At 41.8% G+C, this 17,334-nt stretch overlaps 1 protein-coding gene across 1 annotated transcript in view; it reads right to left on the bottom strand.

The window, feature by feature from the left end:
* The window catches only part of CDH13 (cadherin 13), a 647,236-nt gene continuing 629,902 nt past the window's right edge, over positions 1 to 17,334 (bottom strand). The window contains exons 10-12 of the mRNA XM_082366865.1: positions 11,871 to 12,104; positions 8,116 to 8,334; positions 1 to 1,519 (exon numbers count right to left, since the gene is read on the bottom strand). Of these exons, the coding sequence (XP_082222991.1) occupies positions 1,512 to 1,519; positions 8,116 to 8,334; positions 11,871 to 12,104 (461 nt within the window). The 3' untranslated portion in view covers positions 1 to 1,511. The remainder of the gene's footprint in view (positions 1,520 to 8,115; positions 8,335 to 11,870; positions 12,105 to 17,334) is intronic.

The following is a 17,334-nucleotide window of genomic DNA, read 5'->3' on the forward strand; positions in this document are numbered from 1 at the left end:
TAGTTTTAACCACCAACACCCATTTATTTTAATGAAAAAAAGTCTCTGCATTCTATATGCTCCAAAAAGATTTACTATCAAAACAAATACAATATATGGAACTCTATCTGCATAATTTCACTACAATAAAGACAACATATGACTTCTAGTTCCTACAGAAGGTGAACTGAAAAGCACAAGTGCAAACAGAGATTGCATAAGAAAGCGTGTGCGCACGTGTGGTTAAAACCTTTAGTAAGCAACTGCATTAAAATATGCTAAGACACTTACCTGACCCTAGGTCGTGGCGAGCTCTAGGAAAAAGCCACAGGCTGTCACTAGTTTTATCTGCTAGAAAAATTTGGTGTGAGCTTTGATGGTTCAGTTACAGTTTATCGACAAGAAGATAATCTCAGTACAAGCACTAATCTCCTCCTTACTTTCACATGCTCACAGAATAAAAATCAATTACTTTTCATACATAATGAACATCTTTTATTTTCAGGTTTGCAAACGACGGTCGTCGATTCACACAAAAGGGTACTTTTAAAACTACCTGTATTTACTCTATTGTATGCATGTATATACGAAATGAATGGTGTGTATGTGCATAAATGTATGTCTGTACATGTGGGCAGATATATGTATACACATGGTACCTGATGACCTCTTCGGACACATGTATGACCTCCACGATGACATTCGCTGTTGTACATATGCCCGGGAGGGCGAGATTCTCTATCACGATCCGGGTCCCCAGAAAACCCACTGGGAATGTGGATTCTGGACAGTTACAAACGCAGATAGATAGATGCCCATGCATTTGATGGTAAAATGTCCAGCTCTGCTCCTCACCTCTCTCGCTCAGGATCACCATCACATAGGATGGCAGTGAAAACTGGTCATGGTCCTCATTCTAAAGAGAAAGGGCTCTGTCTCTGCTCTCCCCCTCTGCGGACCTGCCTGGCTGGTGGGTTGGTGGAGATGCGTCAGCTCTGTGGTCTGCTCTAGTGCTGAACTTGGTGCTGAGGCCCTGGTGGGGTCAGCTGCTATAGCTTCTACCCCTTCTTTGCTTAACCTCTCAAGGAAGGGTGACATACCAAAACCAAGCTTCTCCTGTAGAGTCTGTCTCTATAAATACTGGGTATATACACGTATAGATACACATACATATACAAATACTAACCCACAGACCAAACTGGATGTGTGGAGTGCTGACTAGCAACATGGCAACACATCAGGAAGAGTAGTCATTGTTCCTCCTCCCAGAAGGTCAAGTTCTATGCCATGATCTTTAAACACTCAGGGAAAATTCAGAGGATTCCATTAATTAAAGGAGAAAGGGAGATGCTGTCAAAATAGTGAAGTACAGACTAAGTGAAAATTGCAAAGAAAACAAAAATCTGGAACAATTGAGGCCTAGTTGTGAAGTCTGAGAGCTGTAAACTGCAATCTTCAGATCTGGATTTTTTTTGTCTTTTTTTCCTGTTGCTATGGAAACTTGGTAGTCAAGCTTCAGATGTCAGGAGTTCTCACAGACCTGAATGGAAAAGATTTCAGAGTCAAGTCAAGGAATATAACAACGCAATTCAAAACATTTTAGCTAAATACTAGATACATGACTGACAAGCTATAATAAATGCATTTATAAATATTGCACTACCTTGGGGAAGTTTTTTTTTTTTTTTTTCCTTAAGCATAACATTTGAAGAGAGAATGAATTGTTCCGCTGGTTTATGTCTTAAAAAGCTGGACTCCTCTGAAAACGCGAACGCCAGACACCTCATCTCAGACCAGCTGCGGCCACTACTGCTGCTTCACTGAGCCCTAACTCCTGCAGTCAGCCCAGAGCCTGGCTATTTTATAGACAAGCCTACTTGGTAGCTTAGAAATTGACGATCATCCCAGATATTTTTTTTTTGGTCACACAGAAGAGCAAGATAGTTAGTGGTGGTTCTCCAGAGATGGTGTATGAATTTCTGATGCTTGCTTTAACAAATGACTGCAAACTCAGTGGCTTAAAACAGCACAAATTTATTCTCTTAGACTCTGGAGGTCAGAATTCTTATGGGGCTAAAGTCAAGGTGTTGGCAGAGCTGCGTTCCTTTTGGAGGCTCTGAGAGGGGAGCCACCCCTTCCCTTTCCAGCTTCCAGAGGCCACCTGGGTCTGGTTGTGGCCCCTTCCTGCATCTTTGTGGCCTGCATCAAAGTTTACTGAGGTCGCCAGACTGTGCTTATTCTCTAGGTTTTACACCAGCTGAGGGACTTCTACTCTGCCTGATGATAGTATGAATGGAAATAGCTTGGTTCTCTGCCATTTTTGCTTAATTATTATTATATCTTGGAAATGTACAGGGAAATGGTACCACTAAAAACTTGTGTTACAAAGAAAGAAAAATGTATAAAAGGTCAACCCACAATGCAAGTATAGTTTATTCTGGAATGAACTGAATGCTGGAATATAATGGGTTATTCTGTAAAGCTTAGGGTTTTTCGTTCTAAATCTGTTAAGGCAGCGGTCCCCAGCCTTTTTGGCACCAGGGACCGGTTTCGTGGAAGACCATTTTTCCACGGACGGCAGGTGTGGGGAGATGGTTCAGGCGGTAACGCGAGCGATGGGGAGCCGCAGATGAAGCTTCGCTCGCTCGCCCGCCGCTCACCTCCTGCTGTGCGGCCCGGTTCCTAACAGGCCGCGGCCCGGTGCCGGTCCAGTCCGCAGCCCGGAGGTTGGGGAACCGTGTGTTAAGGGGTGGCTCAGTATGAACCTATTCTGCACTCCATTGATTTTAGAGTTTAAAGCAGTCATGTATCTGTTTGGAAAATTTAGAGCTGCTGCTCTAAATTTTAGATAAAAAGTGTTTGTAATGTGATTCAAGTCTAAAAAAGATGATACTGAGAAAGTTAAGGGTGAAAGCTGTTTTAACAGAAAGGGCCATGGAAATGAACATGCTAATTGAGATGCAAGTTTTCATTATTTTCTACACCTAGGGATCTTTATATTGCTTGACAAATGAATTCCTTTGGGGTTAGGAGTCGTCTGAACTCATTTAATTTCCCTTTTTTCAGTTGAATTTTTCATTGCCCTTGCTACCATCGCCGTAAACTCTTTGGTTACCTGGGCTGCAGTAAACTATATCCTTCAGATTCACCTATATTTGAAGAAAGACTAGAAAAGAACATATTAAATGGCATCACTAATTTCATTCAAAAATATTTTCCTGTGTGAGATCAATACTTAAAATAATCATTTTGGTCATTGAGAAAAACAGGAAAAAAATTTTGGCTGAATAAGATCTACCACATTTGAAACTCTCCAATCCCTGTTTGTCAACTTAGACTATAACCTATCTCCTGTGACAGCTGAGTTCATTACATGAAATAGTCCATGATTATGTAATGTTTTCAGCGGTGCATGTGCGAGGTCGGAGGTCGACTGTCATTGTCCATGAATTTGTACTACTTGGAGGGATCGGCTCTGTCTGCAGGCAGAGCACAGCCTGCTCTACTTGGGCTTGGTGCTTCCAGGCCATGCCTCTGCCCATAACATATTTCACAATGAAAAGGAACAAAATATTGACACACTCAACCACATGGACTGTATGATTTCATTTGTAGAAAATTCTAGAAAAGGCAAGAAACTAGTAAGAGAAGGCAGATCACTGAGAGTCTGGATTGGGGGGAGGGGATCAACAGCAAAGGGATACAAGGAAACTGCATCTTGATTGTGGAGTGGCTACACTTTACCAAAATTCATCAAACTGTACCCCTAAAATAGGTGAATTTTATGGAATGCAAATAATACCTCAATAAAAAGCATTAGAATGAAAAGTATTTCCAGTGGCTGTTTTTGCTCTTCTTGGTCACCTCTTTAAACTTCTTCATTGTGATCAAGATTACAATTCAATGCCCTCTCCTTTCTAACATAGAGACATTTAATTTTGGTACTTGTTCAAATGGTTCACCTGATCTGTCCTTTTATATTCTTGCTCTTGCTGATTAATTAGGCCTAAAACAATGTTCAGGAAGGTTTCAGCACAGTATTCTTCCTTGAACTTGCCTTGTCACACCACACAGAGCCCTACAAAAACCCTAATGGAGATGCCAGCTTGCTTCCTTGGGAGGGTCTTGGGGGAGAATTACGCATCCCCTCAATGTTATCAATACACAATTTAAACAACAAAATTGGCAGTGAAAATAATTTCATTTACATTTTCTATTACTTTCAATATCAGTAGTTTTACTTCCTTTACTTTTAGATGTCAAAGAAGGAAGTGCGTTATCTCTCAGTTCAACTCTCAGATGCAATAAAGGCTCCTACGGTATTGTAATAAACTGAAATGTTATTATCTTTTTCCACAAGGGAGGCAGTCTAATGACAAACACCGGCCTCCATGGGACCTTTCTGAGCATCAGTGTCTCATCTACAGAGTGGGATAAAACCATGAGAGCAATGACGGAAATAAAGAGAAAAGCCACAGAATACGGGGTGTTTCGTTAATGCTAGTCTACTTGGATCAGAATATTACTTGAGAGGAGGAGGAAAACCCATTTTCTCTTCCCATGCTGGATGATGTGACCCCTGCAGTTTTATGAACAAGGCCTTAAAGAAGGCATTGACACACTTTTTCTGCCAAGAGCCAGATAGTAAAAATGTTTTCGGCTTTTCGGGCCGAAGGGTCTCAGGGGCAACCACTCAACTCTTTCTGCGGTGGTAGCAGAAAGCAGCCACAGACAGTGTGTAAATGGACCTGCTGTGTTCTAATCAAACCTTAAAGGCATGAAGTGGCTTTATTTGACCCTCGGGCTGTACTTTGACAACCACTGATTTAAAGAAACATCAAACAGATTCTAGATTGGGATTGACATATATACGCTAATATGTATAAAATGCATAACTAACAAGAACCTGCTGTATAAAAACATAAATAAAATAAAATACAAAACAAAAACAAAAACAAAAACCAGATTCTACCACATCCCTAAATTCATTCAAGGACAATGGCTGGGTGGGGACGTTATCTTGCTCTTGCACCTTACAACCTAATTTCAGGGCTCTTCGGGCCCACGCCCCACACCTTGCTTAATGTTTTAGGCCCATTTCTGTGTGCCTTCTTGCCACTGTCACGTTAACAGCTGCACAGGTGGGTCAGCTGCTTTGACCTTGCTCTTAGGAGAGAGTCTGAGCCATAGGACACCATGGTTACTTATTCCTCACATGCCTACATTATTAGTTTCATTCTTCCCCTGTTAGGAAGAACAACTTGGGCTAGGTCTATAATAAAACAAGAATCATTATATTTAGCAGGCATCTCTAATGTTCAAATGAACATTATCAAATAATCTTATACCTTTGATATAAGGCCAGACTGAGGTTTGTTTTTGAAGCCAGACAGATGGGTGATGACACCTGTTCTTAACTATTTTGGGGGCTGAAACTACATGTCTTGCGGTGCAAAACATGGGAGGGTCAACTGAGTACCTTTCCAGCTGTGTAGGGAGATTCAGGGCTCCTTTCTGAGGATGATTTTGGCCTGATCTCAGGTGCCCTTCCCTGCAGTGGGATAACCAGGTGGCTCTCCATTTAGGTGAGAACAGAAAGCACATCTGATATCTCAAAAACAGAATGCATGCATCTGTCTTCTCTCAATGATACTACTGTGAGTATAAAATGAACATGAGTTCTTTAGGAGTTATCAGGATTAACTGTGATCCAAGAGCTCAGCTGGGAGAGGTGAGAAGTGAGCCATCCTTGGGAACCTGCTCATTACTGATGCCTGTAGGTCAGGGGTCTCCAAAGTAGGGCGAACAAGAAAATCCCTTGTTGGGAGGAAGCAAATACTGCCATGGCTATTTATATTCCTTTTAATCTAAACAGACAGATTACATCTTACTAATATTTAATACATGGATTTGGAGTAGCAGGCATGTGTATTATCATAAAATATATTGTGTGAAAATATACAAACACTCGGTGTGTGTGCTGGAGGCCACTGTCTCTTGGGATGTTGGTTCCATGGGTTGAATGGGCCTGGGAATCTGTATTTCAACAATCAGCAGTAGGAAGTCTCCATTTAAAAACCTCCCTGGCCGTCTAGAGGTGCTGATAAATGAGCAGGGTCCTGCAGAGCCTTGGTTCATCAAGAGTCAGGCTTTGATGTTGTGTAATTGTATTTATAGAGGGCGACGTGTGAGTGGCTACTCAGCTATCTTCTCCATCTGTGTACACACACACACACACACACACACGTGCACACATACAGCATTATTATTTCTGTACAATCACCCTGGAAGTACTGCCCTCTAGTTTACCCAGACTCTGCTATATGTGAATTCCAATGGGTCTCAGAACCCAGACCCAGTGCTGGGCTCGCTGTCTGTCTGGCGCTCACTCGAGAAGCTCGTGGAAAACATTCCAGAGGCTTACTGCAGTAGAGTTAGTTGGTCAGAGCAGGACACTAAATAACCCACGTGCGTCTGTTGATAGGGGAATACACTGCGCCTAATTCCTATGATGGGATGGGATGGGATGCTCTTGAGCAGTTAAAGTGAATGAACCAGAGCAGGGGTACCTGGCTGGTGCACCACAGTGCGTTTATATGGCTCTCGAATTAAGAACAGTTTCACACTTTTAAAGGTAGTAAAACACAGATGACAGAAACAAAAAAAGCCATAAAAAAGAATATGTGACAGAGCCCTGATGTGGCCCACAGAGCCCAAAATATTTGCCACCTGACCCTTGATGGAAAAAGTCTGCCGACCCCTAAACTAGAGCAACATAGATGGAGCTTGGAAATGTAATGTGGAGAGGAAGAAAAGCGAGTTGCAGAACATCAGGCTCAATATAATATGGATTAGATCAAGTTTGACAAACTGCACAAAGTAGAACTATATGTGGGGTTTGTGTGCGTGTGTGTAGTAACAGTATAAAACAATGTCCACACACACTCTAGCTCATGATAGCTATTGTCCCTGGGGAGAGAGAACAGGAAATGAAACTAGGGAGAGGAACACAGGGGATTTCAGCTTCATCTGTAATATTTTATTTCTTGAGGAAAAAGGAAGAAGAAAGGAAGGAAGGAAGGAAGGAAGGAGAAAGAAAGAAAGAGAAAAAGAAAAAGAAAGAAAGAGAATATAAGAATGAGAGAGAGAGGAATATATATTTCTTCCCTCCCTCCTCCCACTTCCTTTCTCCCCCCCTCCCGTGCTCCACCCATCCACCCACCCATCAACCCATCCACCCATCCATCCAACGAGACACTCCTCACTGTAAGGTCTCCTCTTTAGTTCTACACCCAGGACTCTGGCTCAGCACAGCTTTAAGTGTCTGACGTTGGAATGTGTCATTTCCTGTTGACTCCACTCACCACTGTCACCAGGATACAATAACTTCTATTCTTTATTTTCTAATCATCAATTTCTCAACCTCCTAATTCACAACAATGCAAATAACCTTCTCAAAATGTAAATACTGAGGCCCTAAAGGCTTTTGAATGGCATTAGCTACATGTGAATAATTTCTAAGGTTAAAATTGGACTAGTATGCCATAAATAGGAAATATCTGATACAAGTATCTATTCATTTCATGCTCACATCTATATTACTCGGCATAATAATTCATTTGTTTAAAATAATGCTTCATTATGTCATAGTCATGACTACTGGTCAGTGAAAAAATGTGTGAATTATGCATTTATCTCTTTTCCTATGGCCTCAACCTCTCTCCATGCATTCTCATGACTCTTCTTAAAAAGGTATGGAATCTCTTTTAACCTCACTAAAGATAATTCCGCACAATGCAGAGAGAAACAGGGCCCTAGTAGACCAGTTAAGCAATCTGGGCACATCTGTATGAGCTCAAGTTCAGGGGCATCTGCAGGAAGTTTCTTACCACCTGCTCTGCAGGACGGCCTTGGGTGCCTTTGCACCGTTCCTCACATTAGTGGGCAGGGGGATGTGAAGGTGCCTTTCAACATTAGTCAGAGCACTTTTACAGGTAACACTCTGTTACACCGACATAAACTAAAAATGAATGTTTCCTCTGGGATAAATTTTTTGGGAAGGATATATGGAAAAACAATAGCTTTGGTGAAGTTACGTTTTTGTACTGTGCATGCACTGGAGTTTGGTTAACTTACGAGCTAAGCTGAAGAAAGACAGGAGCAGGACTGCGGTTGCGCTGAAGTGCGGGGCCCCTGCCGTGTTGCAGTCCACTTTGGAATTCTTGCAGGAACACACTTGTACCCTGAGGTCTGTGATGTTCGTCATGGGTGGTTTCCCTGAATCTGTCACCATGATGGGCAGGTGGTAATTTGCTTTGTTCAGATTTTGAAGAAGGCTTACCAGGGCGTGCGTATCTACAAAGACAAAGGGAAGCCTTCATGAGAGAGGGCTGGACCTTTCCAAATAAAAGAGTGGAGTTTCGGCCACTAAACCCACACAAAACAGGCAGTTTATTCATTTAACTAGAAGAGTGCTTAAATATAAATCCATTAACATCAAATAAAAATAAAGATTCACTTCTTCAGTTGCAGAAGTCACATCTCAAGTTTCTGGCAACCACACATGGCTGGTGGCCACCATACCAGAAAGTGCCAGATAAAACACTTCCAGCATCGAGGAGTTCTATGGTTCAGGGCTATTATAATCAATTTCAAGAGGACCCACTTTCGTGAAGATGACTGAAGATGACTGACTACCAAGAACTCCTCCCTGAAAATTTATTATTATTTATTATTATATAATAATTTATTATTATTATTTATTATTCACAAAGATCACATTCAACATTTGGAAGAAATAATGTAAAAATCCACGCTCGAATTGTCACATTGTACATCTTAAATATATACAATTTTTATTTGTCAATTAAAGGTCATTAAAGCTGGGAAAAAAAGAAAAAAAAGAAATTGTCAGCTTAGAGCATTTTTATATAAGAATCCAAATTCAAATAATCAAAATACATTTTTGGAACAACAATAACAAAAATCCACTCACTTTTTTTTTTTTTTTATTTTATATTTTATACAGCAGGTTCTTATTAGTTATCTATTTTATACATATTAGTGTATTTATGTCGATCCCAATCTCCCAATTCATCCCACCACCACCACCACCCCTGCCACTTTCCCCCCTTGGTGTCCATACGTTTGTTCTCTACATCTGTGTCTCTATTTCTGCCCGGCAAACCGGTTCATCTGTACCATTTTTCTAGGTTCCACATATATGCATTAATATATGATATTTGTTTTTCTCTTTCTGACTTACTTCACTCTGTATGACAGTCTCTAGGTCCATCCACGTCTCTACAAATGACCCAATTTCTTTCCTTTTTATGGCTGAGTAATATTCCATTTTATATATGTATCACATCTTCTTTATCCATTCGTCTGTCGATGGGCATTTAGGTCGTTTCCATGACCTGGCTATTGTAAATAGTGCTGCAATGAACACTGGGGTGCATGTGACTTTTTGAATTATGGTTTTCTCAGGGTATATGCCCAGTAGTGGGATTGCTGGGTCGTATGGTAGTTCTATTTTTAGTTTTTTAAGGAACCTCCATACTGTTCTCCACAGTGGCTGTATCCATTTACATTCCCACCAACAGTGCAAGAGGGTTCCCTTTTCTCCACGCCCTCTCCAGCATTTGTTGTTTGTAGATTGTCTGATGACGCCCATTCTAACTGGCGTGAGGTGGTACCTCATTGTAGTTCTGAAAAATCCACTTACTCTTAAGGTGGGTAGGTCCCCATGTGTGGCTGTGGGGATGGGTTCTACAGTCTAGTCTCTATCAGGCCTCAGCCTGCACCCCTAGGTTTGGGTGGGAATCCATAGCACAACGCACAACTTGGAGACTGGACCCTTAAGCCCACGTTTGGTGGGAATATATGCCAGTACCCAGGCCACTGGGCAGCACTCAAAAGTGGCCACCCCACCTGGCACTGCTTTTGGTCTCGGGCTGTTTGCTTTTCAATCACTCAGATGACTATGGATTTTTTTTTTTAAATAAATAAATAAATAAATAAATTTATTTATTTATTTTTGGCTGTGTTGGGTCTTCATTGCTGCGCACGGGCTTTCTCTAGTTGCGGCGAGCGGGGGCTACTCTTCGTTGCGGTGCGCGGGCTTCTCATTGCAGTGGCTTCTCTTGTTGCAGAGCACAGGCTCTAGCCATGCAGGCTTCAGTAGTTGTGGCATGTGGGCTCAGTAGTTGCGGCACGTGGGCTCAGTAGTTGTGGCTTGCGGGCTCTAGAGCGCAGGCTCAGTAGTTGTGGCAGACGGGCTTAGCTGCTCCGTGGCATGTGGGATCTTCCCAGACCAGGGCTCGAACCTGTGTCCCCTGCACTGGCAGGAGGATTCTTAACCACTGCGCCACCAGGGAAGTCCCTTTTTTTTTTTTTAACTGTTCCTTTCTGGGCATAAACAATGCTAAGTATTCAGAAAAAAATTCTGGGACAAGAAAAAGAATTGAGAAGGCATTTTGACTATTAAATAAAACCAGGAGGGAAAAGAGTGTGATGACCTGAAGACAAAAACAGATGAAGTATTATCCTATCCAGAAGGCTACAGCAGCAGAAATAACCAATGTGGATGATTACCCCACTGACATGGCAGGTTAATACGAGGAACATTCTCTGATATCCCGCACGGAGAGGAGAAACTCTTAAATGAGAAAGTTCCAGCTGGAAAGAACTGGGGATGATTATTCAAATGAGCTACAGTCACAAAAACTAGCAAATAAAACACTAACCCCTCAAATAAGAGAAGGGCTGTTTTAATTAAAAATAATCAATGTAACAAAATTCATTCTTTAAACAGCAATGAAATAGACAAACAGGCAAAGAGAATCAATGACAAGAGAAAGACACCAATAAAATGAGATATGAGATAAGGCCATAACAAAACATGTGACATTTTTTAATAGAAAATTTTATGTACGACTGTACAATACATTTTCAAAACTTAATGAAATGGGTAATTCCCCATCCCTCTCAAAAACTGTACCGCTGAAGTACGAACAGGGAGCCCAGCCCTGACTGGGTCAATCGCAGGATAAATTTGCTATTGATGGCAAAGTGTATATAATGTGCGAGTTCCGGTTTTGGGCTTTATTGCGAGGCAAGGTGATCTTAGTAGCGAGTTCACATTTGCCAAGGGGAGGGAGGTGGAGGAGGTGTTGTGATACAGGGATACTTGTTAATTCAATACATTGATATTTCAGTCTTAATAAGGCAGATGATAAAGTTTTAAATTTAAATTTTAAGATTCCACCTGTCCATGTGCAGGGACTGGTAGAAAGGGACATTGCTTGCGAGTTTCATAAACGAGGAACAGGACAGATGGGAGAAGATATCAAAGTCGAAAGTCAAAGTCAAGGTCACTTTAGAAAGTCAATTCTGAGATCTGCAGCATAAAATGGAAGTTGGAGGATTAGAGGTTAAGACTTCCTGAAGATTCTTGTACTGGTGCGTCTCTTGAGCAAGCAAGCATAGCATGGAAAATCTCTGCAAAGTGCTGGTGAAAATTAAGGTAAACACAGAGGAGAGGCAGCTGAGCCAAGACCCCTGGCTTTTGAAGGCTGAAGACTGGGTGGGTGTGGAGTGTAAAGTATGGGCTGTGTAGTATACAGGGTACAGCATAGAAAAGAGAGGAAGCGAAGGAGAAAACTTTCATGTTTGCATTTCTAAGGAACAGATATTCAATATTTTTACAAATCGTATACAGGTGCTGGTAGGAAAATTGTCAGTATTTGTAACGTGTGAATAGCTTGAAACAAACCATGTGAGGATGCCCGAGAGCGGAGAGGAGGAGGAACAGGCTGGGAACAGAAACCACGCCAGGGAAACTAGGCTTCAAAGCTGCAGGATAACTACAGAATGTTCGGCGGACTTACTGTTGATCTTGGAGATCTTCCAGACTTTATCAGGAACAGTTGGTTTATGGATTTCAAATTTGAAAGGATCTGTATTTGGGTGAAGATCCTTATCTGAAGCTCCCAAAATGACTACGCTGAGGTTTTTGGCGTCATCACAGACCTCCGCTACCGTGGGGTAAATGAAGGGCGCGTTGTCATTCACGTCTTCCAGAGTTATCAGCAAAGTCCCAGTGCCAGTAGCGGGAGGGTCGCCTACAGAGAAAGGGGGGAGATGTTAGCACACAACCGGTACAAGGCAGGAGTCGTTGTCCACAGTACCTTTTCCCAGCATGCCAGATGCCTTTACTGTTGTCACCAGGTTTCAAACAGGACGGACAGGGATAGCTTCCATCTTTGGATAAAGTTTAGCAGTTTAAAAAGCCTCTTAGCATGATCTCTAGGTCCATCCATGTTGCTGCGAATGGCATTATTTCACTCGTTTTTTATGGCTGAGTAATAGTCCATTGCATCTATATACCACATCTTCTTTATCCATTCATCTGGGGTTTTTTTTTGGATTTTGTTTTTAAATTTAAAATTCTAACTCTAAGCCTATTGAGTAAAAATAATTGAGTGGCATGGATTCCTCTTTCTAACAGGAGGGGGCACTGATGCATGCAGCACAGAAGAGCAAGACTTAAAGGTTCAAGATCAAATGGCGTTGGTGGGGGGTGGGCGGTAGGGGAGAGGGGCATAGATATGAAGAAACCTGTTTGAGACATATACCCTCAGCAAAGAGAAAAGAGATTTGATCTTTTTTTTTTGTTGAATGCCTATATGTGATTTCATAACCTTTTTTTCCCAGTTATTAATTTCTAGAGGCCTATACTCATAGTGGGAGACAGTACTTCCCTACATTGTCATTTTAACTGGAGTCTGACATTAATTCATTAGGTTTTGAATAATTATGGGTTACTGAAGCAAAGTGGAAAGTATCCTGCATGTATATATTCACTTCTAAGTGAAACTTAATATTATTTGGATATAATATTAAAAAGTAAAAACTGATGTTTTCCCCCTTATATCCATTCATCTGTTGATGGACACTTAGGGTTCTTCCATGTCTTGGCTATTGTGAATAGTGCTGCTATGAACACAGGGGTGCATGTATTTTTTTGAATTATAGTTTTCTCTAGATATATGCCCAGGAGTGGGATTGCACTTAGATTATCATACTAAGTGAGGTAAGCCAGACAAAGAAAGACAAATATCATATGATATCGCTTATATGTGGAATATAAAAGAAAAGCCTTTTATCATATGTAAGACTTCTGACTGACATTCTTCAGACTTCACCTTTAGAATGCTAAGCTTTAAACATATGTGTCATACCAGCACGTTGAAAGTCACTCAAAGAATGGAGATGAGAAATAGAACTTATCCTCGCTTACCGAATTAAACCTTTTATCTAAACAGCCAAGTATTTGCATGTTGGCAGTGTAGACAGGATGGAGATTCTGTGAGAGATGACCATATTCCATATGCAGTATTCCTCTTCACTGACTGGGAGGTTGACTACGAGAGGAAGACCTAATCCAGTGTTTTCTCTTGTGGGTGATAAAGGGTCTGGGATGGCTGGTGGTGCCCCTGGGAGCTGGCATGGCTGGCCCGGAGCACAGGACAGATTTAGAAAGGCCGGTTATTGTGGTTACCAAAGGTGAAACGGTGGGGGAGGGATAAATTAGGAGTATGGGGTTAATAGATACACACTACTATATATAAAATAGACAACCAACAAGGACCTACTGTATAGCACAGGGAACTATTCTCAATATCGTGTAAGAACCTATAATGGAAAAGAATCTAAGAAAGAATATATATATGTATATACATATATGTACAAATATATATCTCTCTCAATATCTTGTACTATACTCAATATCTTGTAATGTAATCAATATACTCAATATCTTGTAATAACCTACAATGGAAAAGAACCTAAAAAAGAACATATCGGGACTTCCTGGTGGCGCAGTGGTTAAGAATCCACCTGCCAATGCAGGGGGCACAGGTTTGAGCCCTGGTCCAGGAAGATCCCACGTTCCGCGGAGTAACGAAGCCCGTGCGCCACAACTACTGAGCCTGTGTTCTAGAGCCTGCGAGCCACAACTACTGAACCCGTGTGCTACAACTACTGAAGCCCGTGCGCCTAGAGCCTGTGCTCCGCAACAAGAGAAGCCACTGCAATGAGAGGCCGGCGCACTGCAATGAAGAGTAGCCCACGCTCGCTGCAACTAGAGAAAGCCTGCACAGCAACGAAGACCCAAGGCAGCCAAAAATAAATAAATAAATAAAAGAATATATCGATATCTGTGTATATATATATAACTGAATCACTTTGCTGTACACCTGAAATTAACACAATGTTGTAAATCAACTATATTGCAATAAAAATAAAAAAGTCTTCAATAAAGATAAACTTAATGTTCTAAACAAAAAAAATTTTTTAAATAAAAATGCAATAATTCTCTGCAAAAAAAGAAAAAAGAAAGGCAGTTTCGTTATGAGAAATGAAGTCACTAACTGGCTACTGGGACAGTTGAAGCAACCATAATATAATCTTTGGGCCTTATTTTTAAAGCCTTGTTTTTATTCAATATTTCAGTTATTTCTTGAAATGTTTTTCATTTCAGGGAACGTTATTTTAAGACGCCCTTATAATCACCTATGCAATGTCTTTCACTTAAAGAACAGGGTGTTCAATCTTAATAAGACTCAGCGTGGCTTTATTTAACTTCCTCTCATTTTTACTCATCTATGCATTAGAGGTTTGCTCTTGGGACAAACCATTCATTAATAGCTTCTAATTTTCTGTGAGAAAAGTTACAGCCAAATTTGCAAGCCACAAATAGTAAGCGTACAGATTTGCCTTGTTCCAAAAAGGGTTTGATGCACCTCTGGAATTACAGTACTCTAATTCTGTATGCTAGGACTAAGCTAATGTCTAGCTAGCTCCCTTTTTTCTACCCATCCCCATTTGCACTTAACCAGATTTCCAAGCTTAATTTTATTTTATCTGGTACTATGTTTATTTTTGAAATGCACATTAAGTTTAAAGTCAATTTATGAACCACATGAGGGTTAAAAGCGGAGTGAATGTCTGAGCTCAGAGTACAGGTGTCAAGGGCAAGGCAAGGCAGGGTCTGACAGAGTCTGTTGATAAAGAAACAATGAGGACTTCCCTGGTGGCGCAGTGGTTGGGAATCTGCCTGCCAATGCAGGGGACACGGGTTCGAGCCCTGGTCTGGGAAGATCCCACATGCCACGGAGCAACTAGGCCCGTGAGCCACAATTACTGAGCCTGTGAGTCTGGAGCCTGTGCTCCGCAACAAGAGAGGCCACGACAGTGAGAGGCCCACGCACCACGATGAAGAGTGGCCCCCGCTCGCCACAACTAGAGAAAGCCCTCGCACAGAAACGAAGACCCAACACAGCCAAAAATAAATAAAATAAATAAATAAATAAATAAACCCAGGAGGAAAAAAAAAAAAGAAACAATGAGCCTTTGCAGATCCAGGCAGTTTATTACTTACATAGACACTAGAAGGACGAGTAGGCAAAGGTGGCTCTCGTGCAGGGGACGCCAAAACGAAAGGGGCACGTAACCACAACACGAATGAAGGGAGGCCCTGTTGCTGGGGAGCCAATTTCAAGCTGCTTTTCAGCAGTTTTATAGATGCAGCTGCAGCTGAAGAGGGTGGGCAGGAAGCCTGGTCCCTTGTCAGACCCGGGAAGGTGATGAGAAACGGTTTGTGACAGCCTCCCAGGGGACATTGGGAGGTGAGTGGGGAATGGACTGTTGCAGCTCCCGAGAGTTTTTCCAACACTGTCATCAGCTGCCACCAGGGGGCTGTCCCTACTGCAGGGCATACAGAGGGGTGGCCAGGGGATGCGGCTGGAGACAGATGTCTGGTCGGGCAAGGGGGCCTTGACTGTCACAACTAGTTGCTTGTACTGATGTTCCGGACTCACGAAGCCACCAGAGTTTTTCAGAAAGGCAGTGGAACAACCTGATCTGAGTTATTTGTAGAAACACACAATGGTATTGACAGGAGATGTTGGGCACTGGAGGCAGGGAGACCAGCAATAGATTGAGTCATGATGGGCAGTTTGAACAGCAAATAAATGTCTCATCTTGTTGATGAGGCACTCAGATGAGGCTGCCAGAAGAAAAGCAGAAGGTAGTGGGGAGCAGAAAGACAACGAACTCAGCTTTGACTGTGCTAAGAGCCTGTCAAATTCAGTGCACCCACACGGAAGTGCTCAGAGCTTGGGAGACATGCCAGGGCTGACTTAGCGATTAGGGAGTTGTCAATGTAGATGCTTTCGAAACCTTTCTAGCAAATTAGGTTACCCAAGGTGAAAGTGCAGAATGACAGAGGGGTGGGCACCTTAGGAAACCCCAAAGAGCAGATTAAAAGTTTAAAAAGCAGGTGATAGTTTCTGAAAGACATAGGGGAGATGAATTGGAGGAGGCAATGATCAAGAATTCAATGTGTTATGATGCACAAAAGGAGTAAAGAGAAGTAATGGGATTTTGCAAGGATGATATTACTGGCGACTTATTTGTTTGTTTAACATCTTTATTGGAGTATAATTGCTTTACAATGGTGTGTTAGTTTCTGCTGTATAACAAAGTGAATCAGCTGTATGTATACCTATATCCCCATATCCCCTCCCTCTTGCATCTCCCTCCCACCCCTCTAGGTCATCACAAAGCACCGAGCTCATCTCCCTGTGCTATGCGGCTGCTTCCCACTAGCTATCTATTTTACATTTGGTAGTGTATATATGTCCATGCTACTGTCTCACTTCGTCCCAGCTTCCCCTTCCCACCCCACCATGTCCTCAAGTCCATTCTCTATGTCTGCGTTTTTATTCCTGTCTGGCCCCTAGATTCATAAGAACCTTCTTTTTTTTTTTAGATGCCATACATATGTGTTAGCATACGGTATTTGTTTTTCTCTTTCTGACTTACTTCACTCTGTATGACAGACTCTAGGTCCATCCACCTCACTACAAATAACTCAATTTCGTTTCTTTTTATGGCTGAATAATATTCCATTGTATATATGTGCCACATCTTCTTTATCGATTCATCTGTCGATGGACACTTAGGTTGCTTCCATGTCCTGGCTATTGTAAATAGTGCTGCAATGAACACTGGGGTGCATGTGACTTTTTGAATTATGGTTTTCTCTGGGTATATGCCCAGTAGTGGGATTGCTGGGTCATATGGTAGTTCTATTTTTAGTTTTTTAAGGAACCTTCATACTGTTCTCCACAGTGGCTGTATCAATTTACATTCCCACCAACAGTGCAAGAGGGTTCCCTTTTCTCCACACCCTCTCCAGCATTTGTTGTTTGTAGATTTTTTGATGATGGCCATTTTGACCGGTGTGAGGTGACACCTCATTGTGGTTTTGATTTGCATTTCTCTAAT

The sequence above is a fragment of the Balaenoptera borealis genome, assembly GCF_965194805.1.
Source record: "Balaenoptera borealis genome assembly, chromosome: 19".
NCBI classification, from domain to species: Eukaryota; Metazoa; Chordata; class Mammalia; order Artiodactyla; family Balaenopteridae; genus Balaenoptera; species Balaenoptera borealis.